The 16,920-nt window shown below is 48.3% G+C and overlaps 2 protein-coding genes across 2 annotated transcripts; one reads left to right on the top strand and one right to left on the bottom strand.

Annotated features, from left to right (window-relative positions):
* Window positions 1-1,407: 1,407 nt before the first annotated feature.
* Window positions 1,408-9,807, bottom strand: arf2a (ARF GTPase 2a). Its single transcript, XM_084449177.1, has 5 exons — window positions 9,723-9,807; window positions 5,841-5,995; window positions 4,649-4,759; window positions 4,418-4,542; window positions 1,408-4,314 (listed from the first exon to the last, which is right to left on the bottom strand). The coding sequence occupies exons 2-5, from the start codon at window positions 5,983-5,985 to the stop codon at window positions 4,153-4,155; spliced, it is 543 nt and encodes a 180-aa protein (XP_084305303.1). The 5' UTR covers window positions 5,986-5,995; window positions 9,723-9,807; the 3' UTR covers window positions 1,408-4,152.
* A 683-nt stretch (window positions 9,808-10,490) lies between these two features.
* On the top strand, window positions 10,491-14,830 carry wnt9b (wingless-type MMTV integration site family, member 9B; the record flags this gene model as incomplete). The annotated part of the gene is made up of 4 exons (XM_084448294.1): window positions 10,491-10,576; window positions 11,322-11,575; window positions 12,413-12,678; window positions 14,369-14,830. 4 exons carry the CDS (start codon window positions 10,491-10,493, stop codon window positions 14,828-14,830), a joined length of 1,068 nt encoding a protein of 355 aa, XP_084304420.1.
* Between the last annotated feature and the right edge of the window lie 2,090 nt (window positions 14,831-16,920).

Raw genomic sequence — 16,920 nt, 5'->3', positions numbered from 1 at the left:
TTGCAGATGATTTGAGAAAACTCACAATAAAAGCAGCTTTATTCAGCTCGGTTTTGACTCGAAGGACCTCAACTCTGTGGGGAGGACTTACTTTTTGGATTTCTCCCCAAAAGAGTTGAAGGGCCCATAGTACTCAGCCCCTCTAAAGTACTATAAACACTCACTTAAAAACTACAGGTATCATGATGGCTTCTTTGTTGTGACGTCTTCAAAGTGAATGTTTAGGCTATTTCTTCAGTTTTTCAGCAGGATTTTTGAGTCTCTGTGATTGAATGAATGACTAATCCTTTTGACTATGCAACAAGAAATGCAAAGGGCCCCCTGAGCTGTTGGGCCCCTGGGCCTGGTCCCGGTCGGCCCGTTCAGTAACATGTCTTTGACTGAGGCTTGGGAAACCAGTGAGGTGTGTTGGAGTGTGTGGGACGTCTCAGGATACTGGGACTGAACACCAACACAGCTGTAAGACAGGTCTTTGAGTAGGATACTATGATCCATTAAGCATGGGCTAGGGACATGCCACATCCTTTTAAGAGCTGGGTTGAATACCTTTATCATAGCAAAAAAAATTTAGAGATTAATGTAGTAAAATAAATTATGTTTCAGGGAAACATTTCCTTCAAGGAAATAAAGCAACTCAAATCAGCTCAAATCACAGCTGGGATACTTGGCCTTCATATTGAAACAGGTAGATATGATGCTGAGGAAGGACTATAGTATGTAGTATGCGCACTGCTGAGGAAGGACTATAGTATGTACTCTGTGTGAACTTACTGTCCATTATTTGATACCACGCAGCAGTCTTTTTAATAAGGTCGATCAAAAATGAATTTGTGTGGATGGAAGACTTAAAAACTGAAACAGCTATTTGAATATGAAACTTTTCCATTTGCTACATTTCTAGGAGGGCAATGAATTAGTACTAGTAAACAGGCTTGAGCTTATGTGTTTGTATGTGTATTTAGGTGCAGTATATATATATATATATGTATGGCTATGTATGGGCGTATAGGAGGGGTTGTATAAAGGGTACTTCACATTTTTGTTTATGCTTTGCTTCCTCGTGTTGTATTTGTGTTAGGCTACAATACCGGAAGGACTATTTATGTCAGTACAGTGCTGTTTTTTCTTTAATTATTAATGTCATATATTCCCATATGGGAAGGGCCACACCAGCAGCATGGCATGAATGCCAAAAATTAATTAATTCATATACAGCCTGGTATCCTTAAATATAATCAGATACACACAGTCTGGTTTGTTGTCTTGGCAACTCATTCACTTCTTGGTGAAGGACGGAGGATTGTGAAGAGATAAGCTGATACTAAAACTAGAGAAAGAGGCCAAACATACACTTTGTAATAGAGATCTCTTTATTATAGTGCATTTCTCATATGTTATAAGATGGGTTAAAAAAGCTAAAAACAAGAAAAAAGAAATACATTATACACACACACCTTGTGTCATTTGTACAGAAAATACCTCAAAAATTAAAGCTTCACATCTGAACAAGGGTACAGTATAGCTAAATGACACTGTCAAGTTAAAATACATGTTCATACTTAAGTTCCTATACACGCTTTACTTGCCATATACCAAGGATGATGCTCATCATTCAACTCAATGGATTTCAGCACTAAGTCTAGTAGATCATGACAGAAAATAGAAAGGCCAAAAGTAGATTAGAGTTAATCATTTGACAAAACCCGCTGAGGATGGAGCATTTTGTAAACAAAAAAACAAGACTAACCGTTGAATTGTACAGAGATAACAGGGAGAAGTGTGGTCCATCCCTTCAGAGGTCAGTGAGGTCGCGACCTTTTAAAGGGTCATCTTCAGTCAGCAGGGGGGTGGGGGGGGGGGGTGTACAGTGTACTAATGTCATCTCAACAACGTTCGCCTAAACCTTTGGAATATATGGATGCACCATCCTGTCATGTTCATTCTAATCAGACGGTGTGGAGATGAGACCAACAGGGTGACCATCTGCTGGTGCACTGATGATGTCAGAGGGCCGTTAGGATATTGCTGATGGGTGGTTCTTGTTTTACAAGAGCTTGATGGACAAACCTGGAACGTCTTTATACAGGACTGCATTGTGCAAGCTGGTTATGTTGGACATGCAGAGATTCAAATGGGGACGATGTTAACAGACCGGTGGTGAGGACAGGGATTCAACCCTTATTACATACAGTACAAAGCCCAGCATGTGTTACATCAATTGAGTTTGGGTTGCAGGTTGAGACAAGCTTAACACCATAAGAGCAATGAGAGCTATACAACACAGCACAGTGTGGGGTGGGAGTCTGGCCATCCTGAGTGCACAGATGGAAATGCCCTACAGAACAGACAAGCCAACACCCCAAAAGCGAACCAAAACACAACCAGCCCTTAACGAGTCGACCATAAGGACCCTAAAGCATCTGATTACAGACTGGCTCATGAGCTCATGCTAAACCAAGGGAACCAGGTTCATCTGTACAAAAAGAAAGTCCAAATAATATAATTAAAACAAAAAGATTAAGAGAAAATACATGGCAATTGGGAAGCCAGAGTGGGAGCAACTCTCAAAAGGCCTTACTGGACAGGAATGCAGCTGAAATCACCCAACACCCCCTCTCACACACACACACACACACACACACACACACACACACACACACAGAACATACACACACACGGCTGTAGCTACACTTCACTACACCACAAACCTCTCTCCCATGCACATACATGCACACACTGTTCATTTATTGCTGTTTCCACACCCAATCAGGGTCAATCGTTCTCTCAAACCACACAGATGAGCTCTCTAGGTTTGGAAGGCAACATCCAGAGTGCTAGTTACCCTGGCCTTGATCTAGGACTGCAGGAAGTTGGTTATAACTCTTAACCTTTTGTCTTGCGAGAAGAAAAGTTGGCCGAATAATATTCAGGTTGACAATTGAAAATGTATGATAGTATAATTAGTTTAGCCAGCAGCAAACCAGCAGCCCTCTGTATAACCAAGCAGTACTATCACAGGACACAAGGTAGAAGGTTGCCTCACAATAGCAAAACAGCAGATGCAGCGTGAACAGATGGCGTCTCTCAAGTCCTGTGCTTCAGTGAGGGTTTGAGGAGATGGAACGATAGAACAGCAGCGTTCACTGTGAGCGCCATGCCTCGGGGTTGGAAATTGATTATAAAAAACAACATGATTTTCAAAAGAATGCAAAGAAGGATCTAGGATGGAAAAGCTCATTTTTATTGTCTTTTTTCCAACCTGATACAGGTTACATCCAGATATATTTCCTTGTGTGCTGTGGGGTCTCGATTCAACAGTTAAACACCTGTGTCTTACACATCTCAACACCGGTGGATGTCATTCAGGTCATTTGTTTTTCTATAAACTTTATTCGTTTTCAGATTATACATAAGATTTAACATCCTGGGTCTTTCTTTGCCTTTTGAAAAGCGCGGTCTCTGCGCCACGCCCGAGGGCGGGGCAGGGTGGGGGGAGCGGGTAGGGGGCGCTAGAGAGAGTCCGCCATGCTGCCGTTTCCACGGCTGAGGGGAGCCGTGTTCAAAACAGCAGGGCTGCTCCCACTCCCAGCTCGCCCGCACACACACACACACACACATGCACACGCACCCACGCACGCGCACACACACTCAGGGTCCACTCAAACGCTCTCTTAGCACTGGTCAGTCTCGATGAGTTCAGAAGATGGAGTGAGAGAGAAAGGGGGGTTGAGGGAGGTCTGGGACCAGCGTCACTGACCCCGCCACGCCCGGGGAGGATGAAGACGGCAGACAGACAGAGACAGGCAGACAGACAGACAGATAGACAGACAAACAGAGACAGGCAGACAGGCAGACAGAACCCGACCAGACCAGACCAGACCAGACAGACAGAGAGCCAGTCACTTGGCTTTCTTCAGGGAGCTGGGGAGCCAGTCCAGGCCCTCGTAGAGGCCAGACAGACAGACAGACCAGACAGACAGACAGACAGACAGACAGACAGGCAGGCAGGCAGACAGACAGACAGACAGACAGACAGACAGACAGACAGACAGACCAGACCAGACCAGACCAGACCAGACCAGACAGACAGACAGGCAGACAGACAGACAGACAGACAGACAGACCAGACCAGACAGACAGACAGAGAGCCAGTCACTTGGCGTTCTTGAGGGAGCTGGAGAGCCAGTCCAGGCCCTCGTAGAGGCCGTCCCCGCTGGTGGCGCAGGTGGCCTGGATGTACCAGTTGCGGTTGCGCAGGGAGTGCAGTCCCAGCTTGTCTGTGATCTCCGCCGCGTTCATGGCGTTGGGCAGGTCCTGGGGTGAGGGACAGACACACACCGCTCTCAGGGTCAAAGGTCAATCCAGGAGGGAGGGGGAACCCTGTTGTGTTGTGGCCCCGCCCCCTCTGCCGACTCACCTGTTTGTTGGCTAATACCAGCAGCACGGCGTCTCTCAGCTCGTCCTCCGCCACCATCCTCGCCAGCTCCTCCCTCGCCTCGTTCACACGCTCTCTGTCGTTGCTGTCGACCACGAAGATCAGGCCTGGGACGAGGGACAGGTTAGGACATCTGGACGTTAGCTCGTGATGGGAGGAGCCCCGGGTAAAGTGCGGAGTCTGTCTGGGGGAGGCGGGGTCTAGAAAGCTCACCTTGTGTGTTCTGGAAGTAGTGTCTCCACAGAGGCCTGATCTTGTCCTGGCCGCCAACGTCCCACACGGTGAAGCTGATGTTCTTGTATTCTACCGTCTCTACATTGAAACCTGCGCAGAGGATGAGAGAGGGAGAGAATAAAAGAATGAGAGAGGTATAGAATAAAAGAATGAGAGAGGTAGAGAATAAAAGAGTGAGAGAGGTAGAGAATAAAAGAATGAGAGATGTGGAGAATGAGTGGGTGGGATGGAGTCCGGGAAAAAAAATCCCAGACAAAATGACATTCCAACAGTGTGACTATCGCCGTCATAACATCAGAGAGACCTATGCGTCCCTCGACCGAGATGGTAAACATTCCGAAATGCACATTTCAGAAGCAAATGCTGAATGAATCCAGCTGTGTTTGTGTTCTAGGCAGCGCATGGCCTCGTTGCGTTAGGAGACCCTAGGGTCAGGGTTAGGGTTAGAGGGACCCACACCCCTTCCATCCCTGCCCGTACATCGCCATGACAACGGAGGAGAGCTACAGGACTTGGCCAGCAGGAGGTCCACAGCTGACGTGAGTTCCTGCTCTGGTCTGGCCTGGTCCCTCTATAGCTGCTCTGGCCTGGTCCCTCTATAGCTGCTCTGGACTGGTCCCTCTATAGCTGCTCTGCTCTGGCCTGGTCCCTCTATAGCTGCTCTGGCCTGGTCCCTCTATAGCTGCTCTGGTCTGGCCTGGTCCCTCTATAGCTGCTCTGGCCTGGTCCCTCTATAGCTGCTCTGGCCTGGTCCCTCTATAGCTGGACTGGTCTGGTCCCTCTATAGCTGCTCTGGCCTGGTCCCTCTATAGCTGCTCTGGCCTGGTCCCTCTATAGCTGTCCGGCCTGCTCTGGCCAGGGCCCCATTCTCATTACTTCAGGGCCTGGAGGCGGCTTAGGGGAGCGGCTCTGGGCATGTGGGCAGTGATTACAGGCAGGAGGACGAGGACATGGCAGAGATTTCATTTCCACTCTAAATGAGATGGAGTCCAACCAAACATAGACAGCAGCCCAGACTCTAGACAGCATGAAATCAGAATGTGGACATGGGGGGGGGGGGGGGGGGGGGACCCTGGGGGGGGTTCAGCAGGAAGGGGGAGGGGCGGCAAGGGGACATGGAGACGAGGGGCAGGCGGTCGGTGGCGTGGAGGTTTGGGAGTAGTGAACTCACCGATGGTAGGAATTGTGGTGACGATCTCTCCCAGCTTGAGCTTGTAGAGGATAGTGGTCTTCCCAGCTGCATCCAGACCCACCATCAGAATCCGCATCTCTTTCTTACCAAACAGGTTCCTGAACAGGCTGGCAAAGTTCCCCATCTTGGCTGATCTGGAGGAAGGGGAGACGCACAGAAACAGTTCAGGGCTGAGTTTCCCCAGAGGCATCGTAGCGCTACGTTCAACTTAGGCTATGGCGTTCATCATAGCGCTACGATGAATTTAGCGCTACGATGCCTCTGGGAAACTCAGCCCAGGGCTTGAGCGAGGTAGAGAAGCATTCACAGAGCCACAGTAGCCTAACCAACAGTACCCCACAAAAGCTTCAATATGGCCTATAGCCAGGTGGCCATCTTTGGTAGGTCTGTGATTCTGGTAAAGTCAGACTGCTTCCTGGTGTATTGTGTCTGGTGAAGAAGGGAAACCATACAGGCTAATCACGAGAGGGAGCAGAAAAGTGCTGAGAAAAGCATTCAGTCTCGGTCTGTGTTGATTTAGTATCTTAACAATGGGCAGTCGTTGTGGCGCCTCTGGGTGTGACACACACACACACACACACACACAAACACACACACACACAGACATTACACACACACACGCGCACACACACACACTACACACACGCACACAGACACACACTTTCTCTTCATTTCAGGCAGATGGAGCAGGTTGGAGGTGTTCTGACGGACATCTGTTTACTCATAGTCACATTAGTCAGAAGCAGAGTAGGAGACCATGGAACACACAACGTAGCTAGACAGACAGAGACTGGTTTCCTCATAGCTCGTCCAGAACACCCCATCAGCTCTTAGGCAAGTCCAGGACAGACAGATACAGGTGACTTGGTGAATATCTGTACACACACAACCAACATCAACACAAGGCTTGGAGCATTCATATTAAGGCAAACTTTTCACATTCAAGCTACAAATGAGTCCAACATAATTATTCATCTTTCCCATCATAATAATAGCGCAGTATAATTCAGCATATTTCTATTCTGGTCTCAATGCAAAGCATCAGAAATCTAGAAGCCACGGATTTTAAGACATGGCCAATCATAAAGCAGGTAAACGATGGTTAAAACAAGCGTGGATTTGCGATAGCTGCCTGTACATCCACGCATGCCTGCATTCACACAAGAATCTCAAACAAATACCCAAAAAATCCACAAGTCGCAGCTAGATTTTGATGTAAAATCTACAAGTCAGTTGCAGCTGATACCGTAATTTCTTACACCTGCAAAAAACATAATTTCCGTCACCACGGCACTAGCATTGCCTTGGTTACACCTCCAAAAACGTGGTCTTGGACATTTTTCTGAACCAACCGACCGACCAACCAACCGACAGAGAGCTATAGAGCTGATAAAGCTAGTAATAAAAACGCTTTGTTCATGAATAAGGAATGAGTAAGATGTGACCTGTTCAGTGAAACCCTGGAATAAGTCTCAGTGCCTAACTGTGAAGAGAGAGAGGAGGGGAGGAAAGTCTCAGTGCCTAACTGTGAAGAGAGAGAGGAGGGGAGGAAAGTCTCAGTGCCTAACTGTGAAGAGAGAGAGGAGGGGAGGAAAGTCTCAGTGCCTAACTGTGAAGAGAGAGAGGAGGGGAGGAAAGTCTCAGTGCCTAACTGTGAAGAGAGAGGAAGGGAGGAAAGTCTCAGTGCGGAACTGTGAAGAGAGAGAGGAGGGGAGGAAAGTCTCAGTGCCTAACTGTGAAGAGAGAGAGGAGGGGAGGAAAGTCTCAGTGCCTAACTGTGAAGAGAGAGAGGAGGGGAGGAAAGTCTCAGTGCCTAACTGTGAAGAGAGAGAGGAGGGGAGGAAAGTCTCAGTGCCTAACTGTGAAGAGAGAGAGGAAGGGAGGAAAGTCTCAGTGCCTAACTGTGAAGAGAGAGAGGAGGGGAGGAAAGTCTCAGTGCCTAACTGTGAAGAGAGAGAGGAGGGGAGGAAAGACGAACCAGAGTTGAGGCGGCTGGAAAAAGGACAGGTAATAACACACCTGTAAGCAGAGACCAGCTGCTCAGTTAACCAATAGAGAGAGAGACAAGAAAGAATGAAACAGTGGTTCCGTCAGACACCAGTTATAACAGGTCTACACACACACCTCACTGCCCCATATCTGTAATTCCAATCTCCCAGTTGCATTCCTGTTTTTGACACACATCCTACCACTGCTTCTATACTGCTCCAGGAAATTAACAAGAGCAGCATAGCATGAACAGTCCTAGGGTCAAATGGAAAACATTTACCCACCCTGAGATGTCTAATCAAACTGTGAACGGCTTTCATTTGACATCTAACAACATTAGCTAAGTTTGGGGCTACGCTGCTTCCTCAGGCGCATCGCTGAGGTTCAAACATCAGGGACGATCAGGACAAATTACTGCACCACATTCAGGAAACCTACAGTCAGAAGGCGAATGGGAAAATCTCCAAGCTTTCACAAGTTTGCCAGTGACACCGGCCCTTAGAGAGTCTACAAGTTTGCCAGTGACACCGGCCCTTAGAGAGTCTACAAGTTTGCCAGTGACACCGGCCCTAGAGAGTCTACAAGTTTGCCAGTGACACCGGCCCTAGAGAGTCTACAAGTTTGCCAGTGACACTGCCTACAGAGTCATGTTCAGCCTCCTGACCTGGCAGCTTATTGGAATATATGACTGCTCAGTTCTCCCCCTGTTCCTCCAGCAAGAGAACCCAGGCTAAGGGGAACGCTCGGTCCTCCATGGAAACCAGCATTATAGGAGTTGAACAGTGTCAGTTTAAATATTCTACAATACTATGCTAGGTAAACGGTGTCAGGGGAACGGTTCAATGTGGGGTCGGTGTTTACTTGGTGGATGACACTTTCACAGAGGTGCTAGTTACAGAGGGAGAGGCTCATGAAATTTTTAGCAGAGCCAGTGTGGATTAATAATTCACAGTCGTGAGGACAAAGGGGTGTGACGCATCCACGTCCAGTTCATCCAGACCAGTCCCTCAATCCATCAAAAGTCATTAGCAAAGATGTGACTATGAGATTTTGGCTACAGAAAAGTGGGGCACATGCAATGCCAGATGTCTACAGAATGTAGTCCAGCTCCGGTGACCGTTTAGGGAAGGAAGGATAACTAGTTTCCCAAGAACAGGAAATGCCCTACTCACTGCAAATGTTCAAAGTGAATTGTACAACAACTCACTCAAGCAATAGTGGTGGAAACATGCCTAGTGTCACTGTGATATCATGTTGACCAGTCATGTTTGTAGATGGGACTAACTAGTCTACCAGATAGATAGCTAATTCTTCAACTAGCGAAGTTGGTCGCCAGTTTGTAAAATAAGTGCCAGTGAGCGATAGACAGGGGTGTGTTTAGCTATCTAACGTTCACATGTTGACATCAAAAAATAGGCGTTGGATAATTAAGTAGTGATGTTAAGCAAATAATTGCAACGTTTATCTAGCGTTACCTCGCCAGCTAGCTAGTTACACCAAGGTGATCGTAGATAGCAAGACTAACGTTACTGTTGATGTGATGTTCTCTGCTGGCTAGCTCACATATCGTTATGAATACTGTACGACAAAACAATATGACATCAGTTACATAAGTTCCAGTGTTGCAACACATTTCAATGACAGATCGTGACAACTAGTCAGCCGGCTGCTGTTAGAGAGCTCACGTTAGAGAGCTCCTGCTCTCCAGTATATCACCCACTAGCTAAGCTAACCTAGCCTGCTAACGTTAGCTAGCCTGGTGATCCTGGCTTGAGACGTAACTCAGTCATTCACGAGAGAGGAAACCTGTACACTTCAAACGAATAACGAGTGATTCTATAGGAGATATAATATTATACGTTGCAATTTTACCTTCACGTTGGTGCTTTCTCCGTGTTTCGTTTTACGCTCCTGTTCGCCGCTAAGAATAAAATGGCGTCTTTCACAAACGTCCAGAAAGCCGCGTCATGGACCATCAGCGTCAGCTCACGATCACCACGGAGGTAGAGGCAGCTCCCATGCTGTCCACTAGATGGGGCTATATGCATGGTGCAATAATGTCCCCCCAGTCCATGAATACACTGCAAAGATAAAGGGCTGCTTCTACCTTGCCATTGACTTAGAGCGCGAGGTGCATGCCAGGCTATACGTTGTCCACTTGTCATATGTGACATTATTCAACATGAATCGTGGACTTCTATTTTATATGAAAACTGATTTTGAATTTGTACCGCAACCCTGTGAGTCTATAGCCTACAGCAGCCAGCTGTAAGCCTACTGAGAAAAAGTCCCACTCCGTTGTTTACTTCCGGAGATTAAATGCATCAGTGCTGCCAATAACTCTTCAAATTAAGCATAGGGACACATGTAACAACCCCCATAATAATGTTCACCTTAGGTACACACCACCTGTCATTCCCACCCTATTAGGGTGGCGTTTCAGTGGGGTGGAGCAACGGGGGAATCCAATGAACGTGTGGCTAAATGATGGTCTCCCCAGAGGCCTTGCCTCTCTTGGGACCGCGCCTGCCGCAGTGGACTGAAAGTTTGTGTGGGCCACTTAAGGAGGTGCGCCGACCAGACGGCACATACTTTCTCCGTGGAGATCAGCGAGATGAAGAGCAGCACCGATCCGTCATCATGTGCTCCAGGCTCCCAAGGACCGCCTGCCTGCTGCGACTCACTGCGCTCTGCATCCTCCTCTCCCACGCTGCAGCTTATTTCGGGTCAGTGACAACTATTTACACGATCCACATTTTAATTGATTTAGTAAAAATGTTCCTTTCTTTTATTGCTGCAGCAATGTAGATATTCGAGATATGAATGAATACGTGCCTCACGACTGAGGAAATAACGTTCCCGAGTGCGTAATTACGCACGCTATTTGTCCGATGTTTTTGTCGTTATAGAGTTTAACATATTTTATTTCAACTCCACCTGAAACAAGTCAAATGCAATAGAATGAAGGGAATCTAAATGAATCGTTAGCATCATATTGAATTATATTTGAATGAAAAGCATTCAAATCCAGTGCAAAATATTTCATATTAGAATAGCCTAGAATAGCCTGTGAATGATTTGGAGAGGTTCTCACGGTCTCTGACCCCGAGAGTTTGGCACAATCGCAGCTCTGGCGCATTATTTGATCTTTCCTCAAAGATTTCACCCCCTGTGTCCAGTCATAGCCAATGTTTGAGGAGTGTGCGCATTGTGTTGCTTGCGCGTAAAAGGTGTATTGTAAAATGTAAACAAGCAGGCGGTTTGGATTGGAGTTGCATGGAATTCCGTAGCATATATGCATAGCCTATACCCTATGTTTTAGTTAGCAAACTAGAACCATAAGGCCTATTTTGACAGCATCACAAAGAGTGGCATGCACAAATGATCCCATGGGATCCTATATGCAGCTGCAATCGCATGCCCCAAATGCATAGTCAATGGACCAAAACTCTTCTATTTGTGTTTTTAAAGACTGACAGGTCGAGAACCCTTGGTCTTCTTACCAGCCCCGTTCTCAAACGAACCCCCAACTGGAAAAGCTCACCTAAAACAATGCGAGCAGATGACCCTAACCCGACGGCAGAAGAGACTTTGTCGCCGGGAGCCGGGTCTGGCTGAGACACTTCGTGAATCAGTGCGTCTCAGCCTCTTGGAGTGCCGCTATCAGTTTCGAAACGAACGCTGGAACTGCAGCTTGGACGGACGTGGAAGCCTTCTGAAAAGAGGTCAGATCATTTCCTCTAAATAAATGTCAACAATATGTCCTTGTAGATACTGTATGAATGACAAACATGAGCCTAGAGACGCGTGTGAACAGTGAACAGTGCGACAACAATTTCTAATTCAAGCCTATAGGCCTACTGCATTATGGAAAATATCAAATAACAATATTTTTTCAATTCAACAGCACCATCTAACTGTGAGAGATTAATTTCAGAGGCCTGTTAAAGTGAGATGTAAGATCACATCAAAAGGAATCTGCTACAAAAACTATTCAGACACAAACCACACAAAACATGTAGTTTTTCAGCCCCTAGAGAACATCAGAATGGCCGTGAACAGGTCAGCACTGCAGTAATGAGGGACTAGAGAGCCAAATCCCATGTGCGGCAGAACACTCTTGAGCCCCGTGGTTATTTTTACCCCGGAATAGCGCGCAGTTCCCAGAGGAACAGGGCGGCGTGATTACGCACTTTCATCTGGGAAAAAATCCTTTCTAGTCAAAATAATAATTAATTGGATCAAAATAAACCTCAAGTGAAAGCCCTGCGTTTAGAAAATAACAGCGCGTAACCAGCAGGAAAGGTCAGGAGATGAATCACGACACAACAGAATCATGTGCAAATAAAAAAAGGAGTGGGACACAATGTTCAGTGCAAATAAAAAAAGGAGTGGGACACAATGTTCAATGGATTAAATAGATGTAAAACTATTTTATCCTTAAACTGTAGGCCTACACCAAGGTCATTTTTCTTCAAAATGGCAGCCTTTTTAAATGGTTGAAATCAGTGGACAAGACATATTTGCTGCATGTGACTTTAATGTCATGTATCCACCTCTAGGTTTCAAGGAGACGGCGTTCCTCCTGGCGGTGTCCTCGGCGGCGCTGTCTCACGCGCTGGCCAAAGCATGCAGCTCGGGCCGAATGGAGAGGTGCACGTGCGACGACTCCCCCGGCCTTGAGCACCGCGAGGCCTGGCAGTGGGGGGTCTGCGGGGACAACCTGAAATACAGCACCAAATTTCTCAAGAAGTTCCTGGGCCAGAAGAGGGTCAGCAAGGACCTGAGGGCACAGATCGACGCCCACAACATCAACGTTGGAATCCGGGTGAGTGAGGGGATTGTTGACAGTGTGGATAAACCCAAACACAAGAGAGCACAGACTTCTCTGCGCGTTTCACGTTAAGAGCATTTGTTCAAAATGATAAATGAGTCCGACAATTATGCTATATATCATGCGCTCGTCCCTCAAGCTCAGACAAACTCCTGTGCGCACGCCTGCGAGAGTTCGGCTCCGGATCCATTATCCAATGACACACTCCCCTACCAAAGAGCTGGGACCTGCATGATGGCGTACCCACCCAGAGCAGGGCGGCCCCCTCCCTCAGCGCCCCCTCCCTCAGTCCTGCTGGGTACAGAGGGCTCCTGGGTGAAGCACAGAGACACCGGCCTGTCAGCGCGGGGATCCAGGTGTTCCCAGGTGTTCCCAGGCATGATAAAGCACGCTGTGCGGCCCACAGAAAATTAAAGGTCTCCCGTCGGAGAGAACGATTATAACCGTGGCCTCTTTTAATATACGAGCGAGCATTTTTTCCACCTACTGTATGGAACTGCCGCACTGTGCTCTTCATAAATCCACATAATGTTTATAACCACTATGTGTGTCGCTTAGAAACCGCCAGCCCCGGGCTGCTGTCCTCTGCCTCGTACCTGAGGGAGGATTTAGACCTTTCAGAGGGAAACAACAACAGCAGGATCTGACAGAGTCAATCTTATCTTATCTTTATAGAGCTCGCTGTCTTCCTCGCCCCGTACCTACGGCTGAGTAGAGACTAGTCGCGTCCATTGTTAACAAAAACAGGAGGTGGTTGGACACCCTCCCCCCCCGCCCCCTCCCCGCGGGCCCCGAGGGGCTCATACCTGTGGAGGGCGGGACTCAGCAGAACACTTCACCCCCGAAGTCGCCCCTGGGGTTCCCCCCCCTCCCGAGTTAAAATGACCCCCATGCCACATGACCTGTCTCTGGCCTCCACCCTGTCGCAGGCTTTCTCTGGCTGACTGCCCCCTCCCCCCATCATCAACCTCAGTGAACTCTTGACTAAAGGCCGATCATCATCATCAGCTGCGAACGCAACCCCCAGACTCACCCTTCTGTCTGTGAAGCTCTTCGCTCTCATCGCTGGTTTCCCTGAGGAGAATGCGCCAAAAGACAGCCTGGAGAGACTCGTCCATCTGCTCTGCCTGCGCCCCACGCCTGAGGGCCCCTGAACAGAGACAGGAGAGACGCAGAGACAGGAGAGACGCAAAGACAGGAGAGACGTAGAGACAGGAGAGACGCAGAGACAGGAGAGGAGCAGAGACAGAGGAGACGCAGAGACAGGAGAGATGTAGAGACAGGGGAGAAGCAGAGACAGGAGAGACACAAAGACAGGAGAGAAGCAGAGACAGGAGAGACGCAGACAGAAAGAGCTAATTTCAACACAGTGAAAAAAACTTCCTCCGCAGGGCGCTGTCCAAGTGAGCGATGTGATGTCAGGTAAATGAAAAACGGTGCGCCAAACCGTCCCGCTCAATCTATCATGGGAACCGTTGTCAGGGAGACGGACCGAAGGCTGAGTAGCCCCGGACCAGCCCCCTCCCCCCCCCCCCCCACCCTCCCCCTCCCAGTCCCCCCCCCCCCCCTGGAACCCGACTCACTCTGTCTAGATAGGCACCTGAGATAAGGAGTGTAGGTAATGAATCAGAGAGGAGCTGACATCTCGAACCCTTCCCCTCCCTCCCTGCTCCCCTTCTCCCAGGCGGTGAAGAGCGGTCTGAAGACGACCTGCAAGTGTCATGGCGTCTCGGGCTCCTGCGCCGTGAGGACCTGCTGGAAGCAGCTGTCCCCGTTCCACGACACGGGTCGCCTGCTCAAGTTCCGCTACGACACGGCCGCCCGGGTCCTGAGCGTCACCAACGCCGCCACGGGCGAGACGGAGCTGGCCGGCCCCCGGCGCCACGGCCAGAGCCCCCGCTCCACCGACCTGCTCTTCCTGGAGGACTCCCCCAGCTTCTGCCGGCCCTCGCGCTTCTCCCCCGGCACGGCCGGACGCTCCTGCGCCAAGGACACCAGCTGCCAGAACCTGTGCTGTGGGCGGGGCTACAACACCGCCATGCGCCTCACCTCGCTGTCGTGCCACTGCCAGGTGCGGTGGTGTTGCCACGTTGAGTGCCAGACCTGCGTCAGGGAGGAGGAAGTCTACACCTGCAAGAAACACTGAGACGAGTGCCAGGAAGTCAGGGAGGATGTGAGCGAGGGAGGAACGTAGGTACGAGGGCATGGCGGAGAGCTGGAGAGAAAGGGAAGGAACGCTTGAAGTGAGGGAACGAGGGAACGAGGGGGAGAGCGGGGGGGGCCGTCGGCGCTCGTCACTCTCCCGTTCCCCGAAAACTGTCTACTGACACTCAAGATGGCTAAACTGCAATCTTTCCTAGACGTTACTTTGAGGAATTTGACATTTAAAGCGTGTTGTCACAGATGCCTGGTCAAACACGTTGTTTTGAGAAGAGCGTGGAATCGGAGCAAGGCCGCGACGGGGCTGGTGATCGAGCACGGCTCCCATCTTCTCCGATGAGGCGGTCCTCAGGAGAAGAGGGCGATGGTTCCCTGCTGGAGAATGGGGTCGGAGGGGGAGGTTGTACCAGGTACTGGACTGGGATGGAACATCTTTATAAGTCAACCCAAACGTGGGGTCGCTCAGACAGGGACCTTGGGCTGGTCGTCTTTATGTTTTAGTGCCTTTATCAACATGGAGAGCAGCACCAATGTGGCGGTAAATGGCCTAAAAGGAATCTGGTGCATGAAACTGTCTGTCTGTCTGTCTGCCTGTCTGTCTGTCTGTCTGTCTGTCTGTCTGTCTGCCTGTCGGTCTGTCTGTCTGGTCATGTACCTGTCTGTCTGTCTGGTCATGTACCTGTCTGTCTGTCTGACTGTGTCTGTCTGGTCATGTACCTGTCTGTCTGTCTGTCCGTCTGTCTGTCTGTCTGGTCATGTACCTGTCTGTCTGTCTGTCCGTCTGTCTGTCTGTCTGGTCATGTACCTGTCTGTCTGTCTGTCTGGACATGTACCTGTCTGTCTGGTTATGTACCTGTCTGTCTGTCTGGTCATGTACCTGTCTGTCTGGTCATGTACCTGTCTGTCTGTCTGGTCATGTACCTGCCTGTCTGGTCATGTACCTGTCTGTCTGGTCATGTACCTGTCTGTCTGTCTGGTCATGTACCTGTCTGTCTGTCTTGTCTGCGGCCTGGTCCCCTGCTGTGGAGCAGTTTAAAGTTCATACAATCGTAATGAAACAAATGAAGCACTTATGGTGGTTATAGTAGAGTACTTAGAAAAGAGAGAAATATCTGGGTCAATACTGATAATACCCACAATACCACATAATCACTGGATGTCTGGACAGGCATTTGATGAGGTGCTTTTTATCCATGACTTGTCAGAATGACATTTTCACTTATTGTATTTATAGGGTTATTGTGTGGTAAAACAGACCTAGTTTCAGTTGATCTTATGGAAATGTCTATGGAAATGTCTGCATGAGTCCTCTACAGAACAAAAGGAAATGCAGGGGTCTACATTCACAGTGAGGGAGACGGAAAACACTGTCTACGAAAACAGTGCCAAGTTCTTATTTTGCTGAACTGTTAAGGAACGTCCCAACCCTTTGCTCTATTTTTGATTTATAAGGGGGAGTACGTCTGCACACGTTCTGCTGTGCTTTCAAGTAAAGGGTTCCGCGTTCCCCTGACCAAATCAAACCGTTCTCTCTAAAGAGTTCCAATCCAGGCACATCTGTGTTCTTTAATGTCTTTGAAATGGCCCAATCATGCTCATTATTTTCCCAATGACCAATCAGAGTAAATAGCAGTGTTTACAGCTCTCCATATGTCCCTGTGTGCAGGTCAAAGATGCTGGGGTTCATTGTTTCAGAGGATCATTGTACACATTTCCAGTGGTGTTTTTGTTTGTGCAATGATATAGAGTTGTTCTTCTGAATATAACTCATATCAGGGCTATAAGCATAGTGGAATCTTATATTTCTACCTCACATTGTGTTTGGGCTATTATCATAATGATTTATTTGTCTTGCAGATATATACTTTTGCATCTGTTATGAAATGTACGCATTCAACTTTTAGATTTATGTACAATTCCTTTGAACTGGGTCATAGCTACATACTTTAACAATATTTGTTTTGTTTTTTAAATCTCAAGACATATTCTTATTTAAAATCAATTAAGATAAATAAATGGACATAATGTATACATTTGTAAGTAAATCTTGTCTCTCTTGTTTGTAAATGTTGAGGT

This window comes from Borostomias antarcticus (assembly GCF_949987555.1).
Source record: "Borostomias antarcticus genome assembly, chromosome: 14".
Taxonomy (NCBI): Eukaryota; Metazoa; Chordata; class Actinopteri; order Stomiiformes; family Stomiidae; genus Borostomias; species Borostomias antarcticus.
This window is presented reverse-complemented; position numbering and strand designations above follow the sequence as displayed.

Coding starts and splice junctions, on each gene's coding strand:
- arf2a (XM_084449177.1), bottom strand. CDS start 5,985: ATGGGGAACTTTGCCAGCCTGTTCAGGAACCTGTTTGGTAAGAAAGAG. Junction 4,760..5,840: donor CACCACAATTCCTACCATCG/GTGAGTTCACTA, acceptor TCCTCTGCGCAG/GTTTCAATGTAGAGACGGTA. Junction 4,315..4,417: donor TGGTATTAGCCAACAAACAG/GTGAGTCGGCAG, acceptor CCCTCACCCCAG/GACCTGCCCAACGCCATGAA.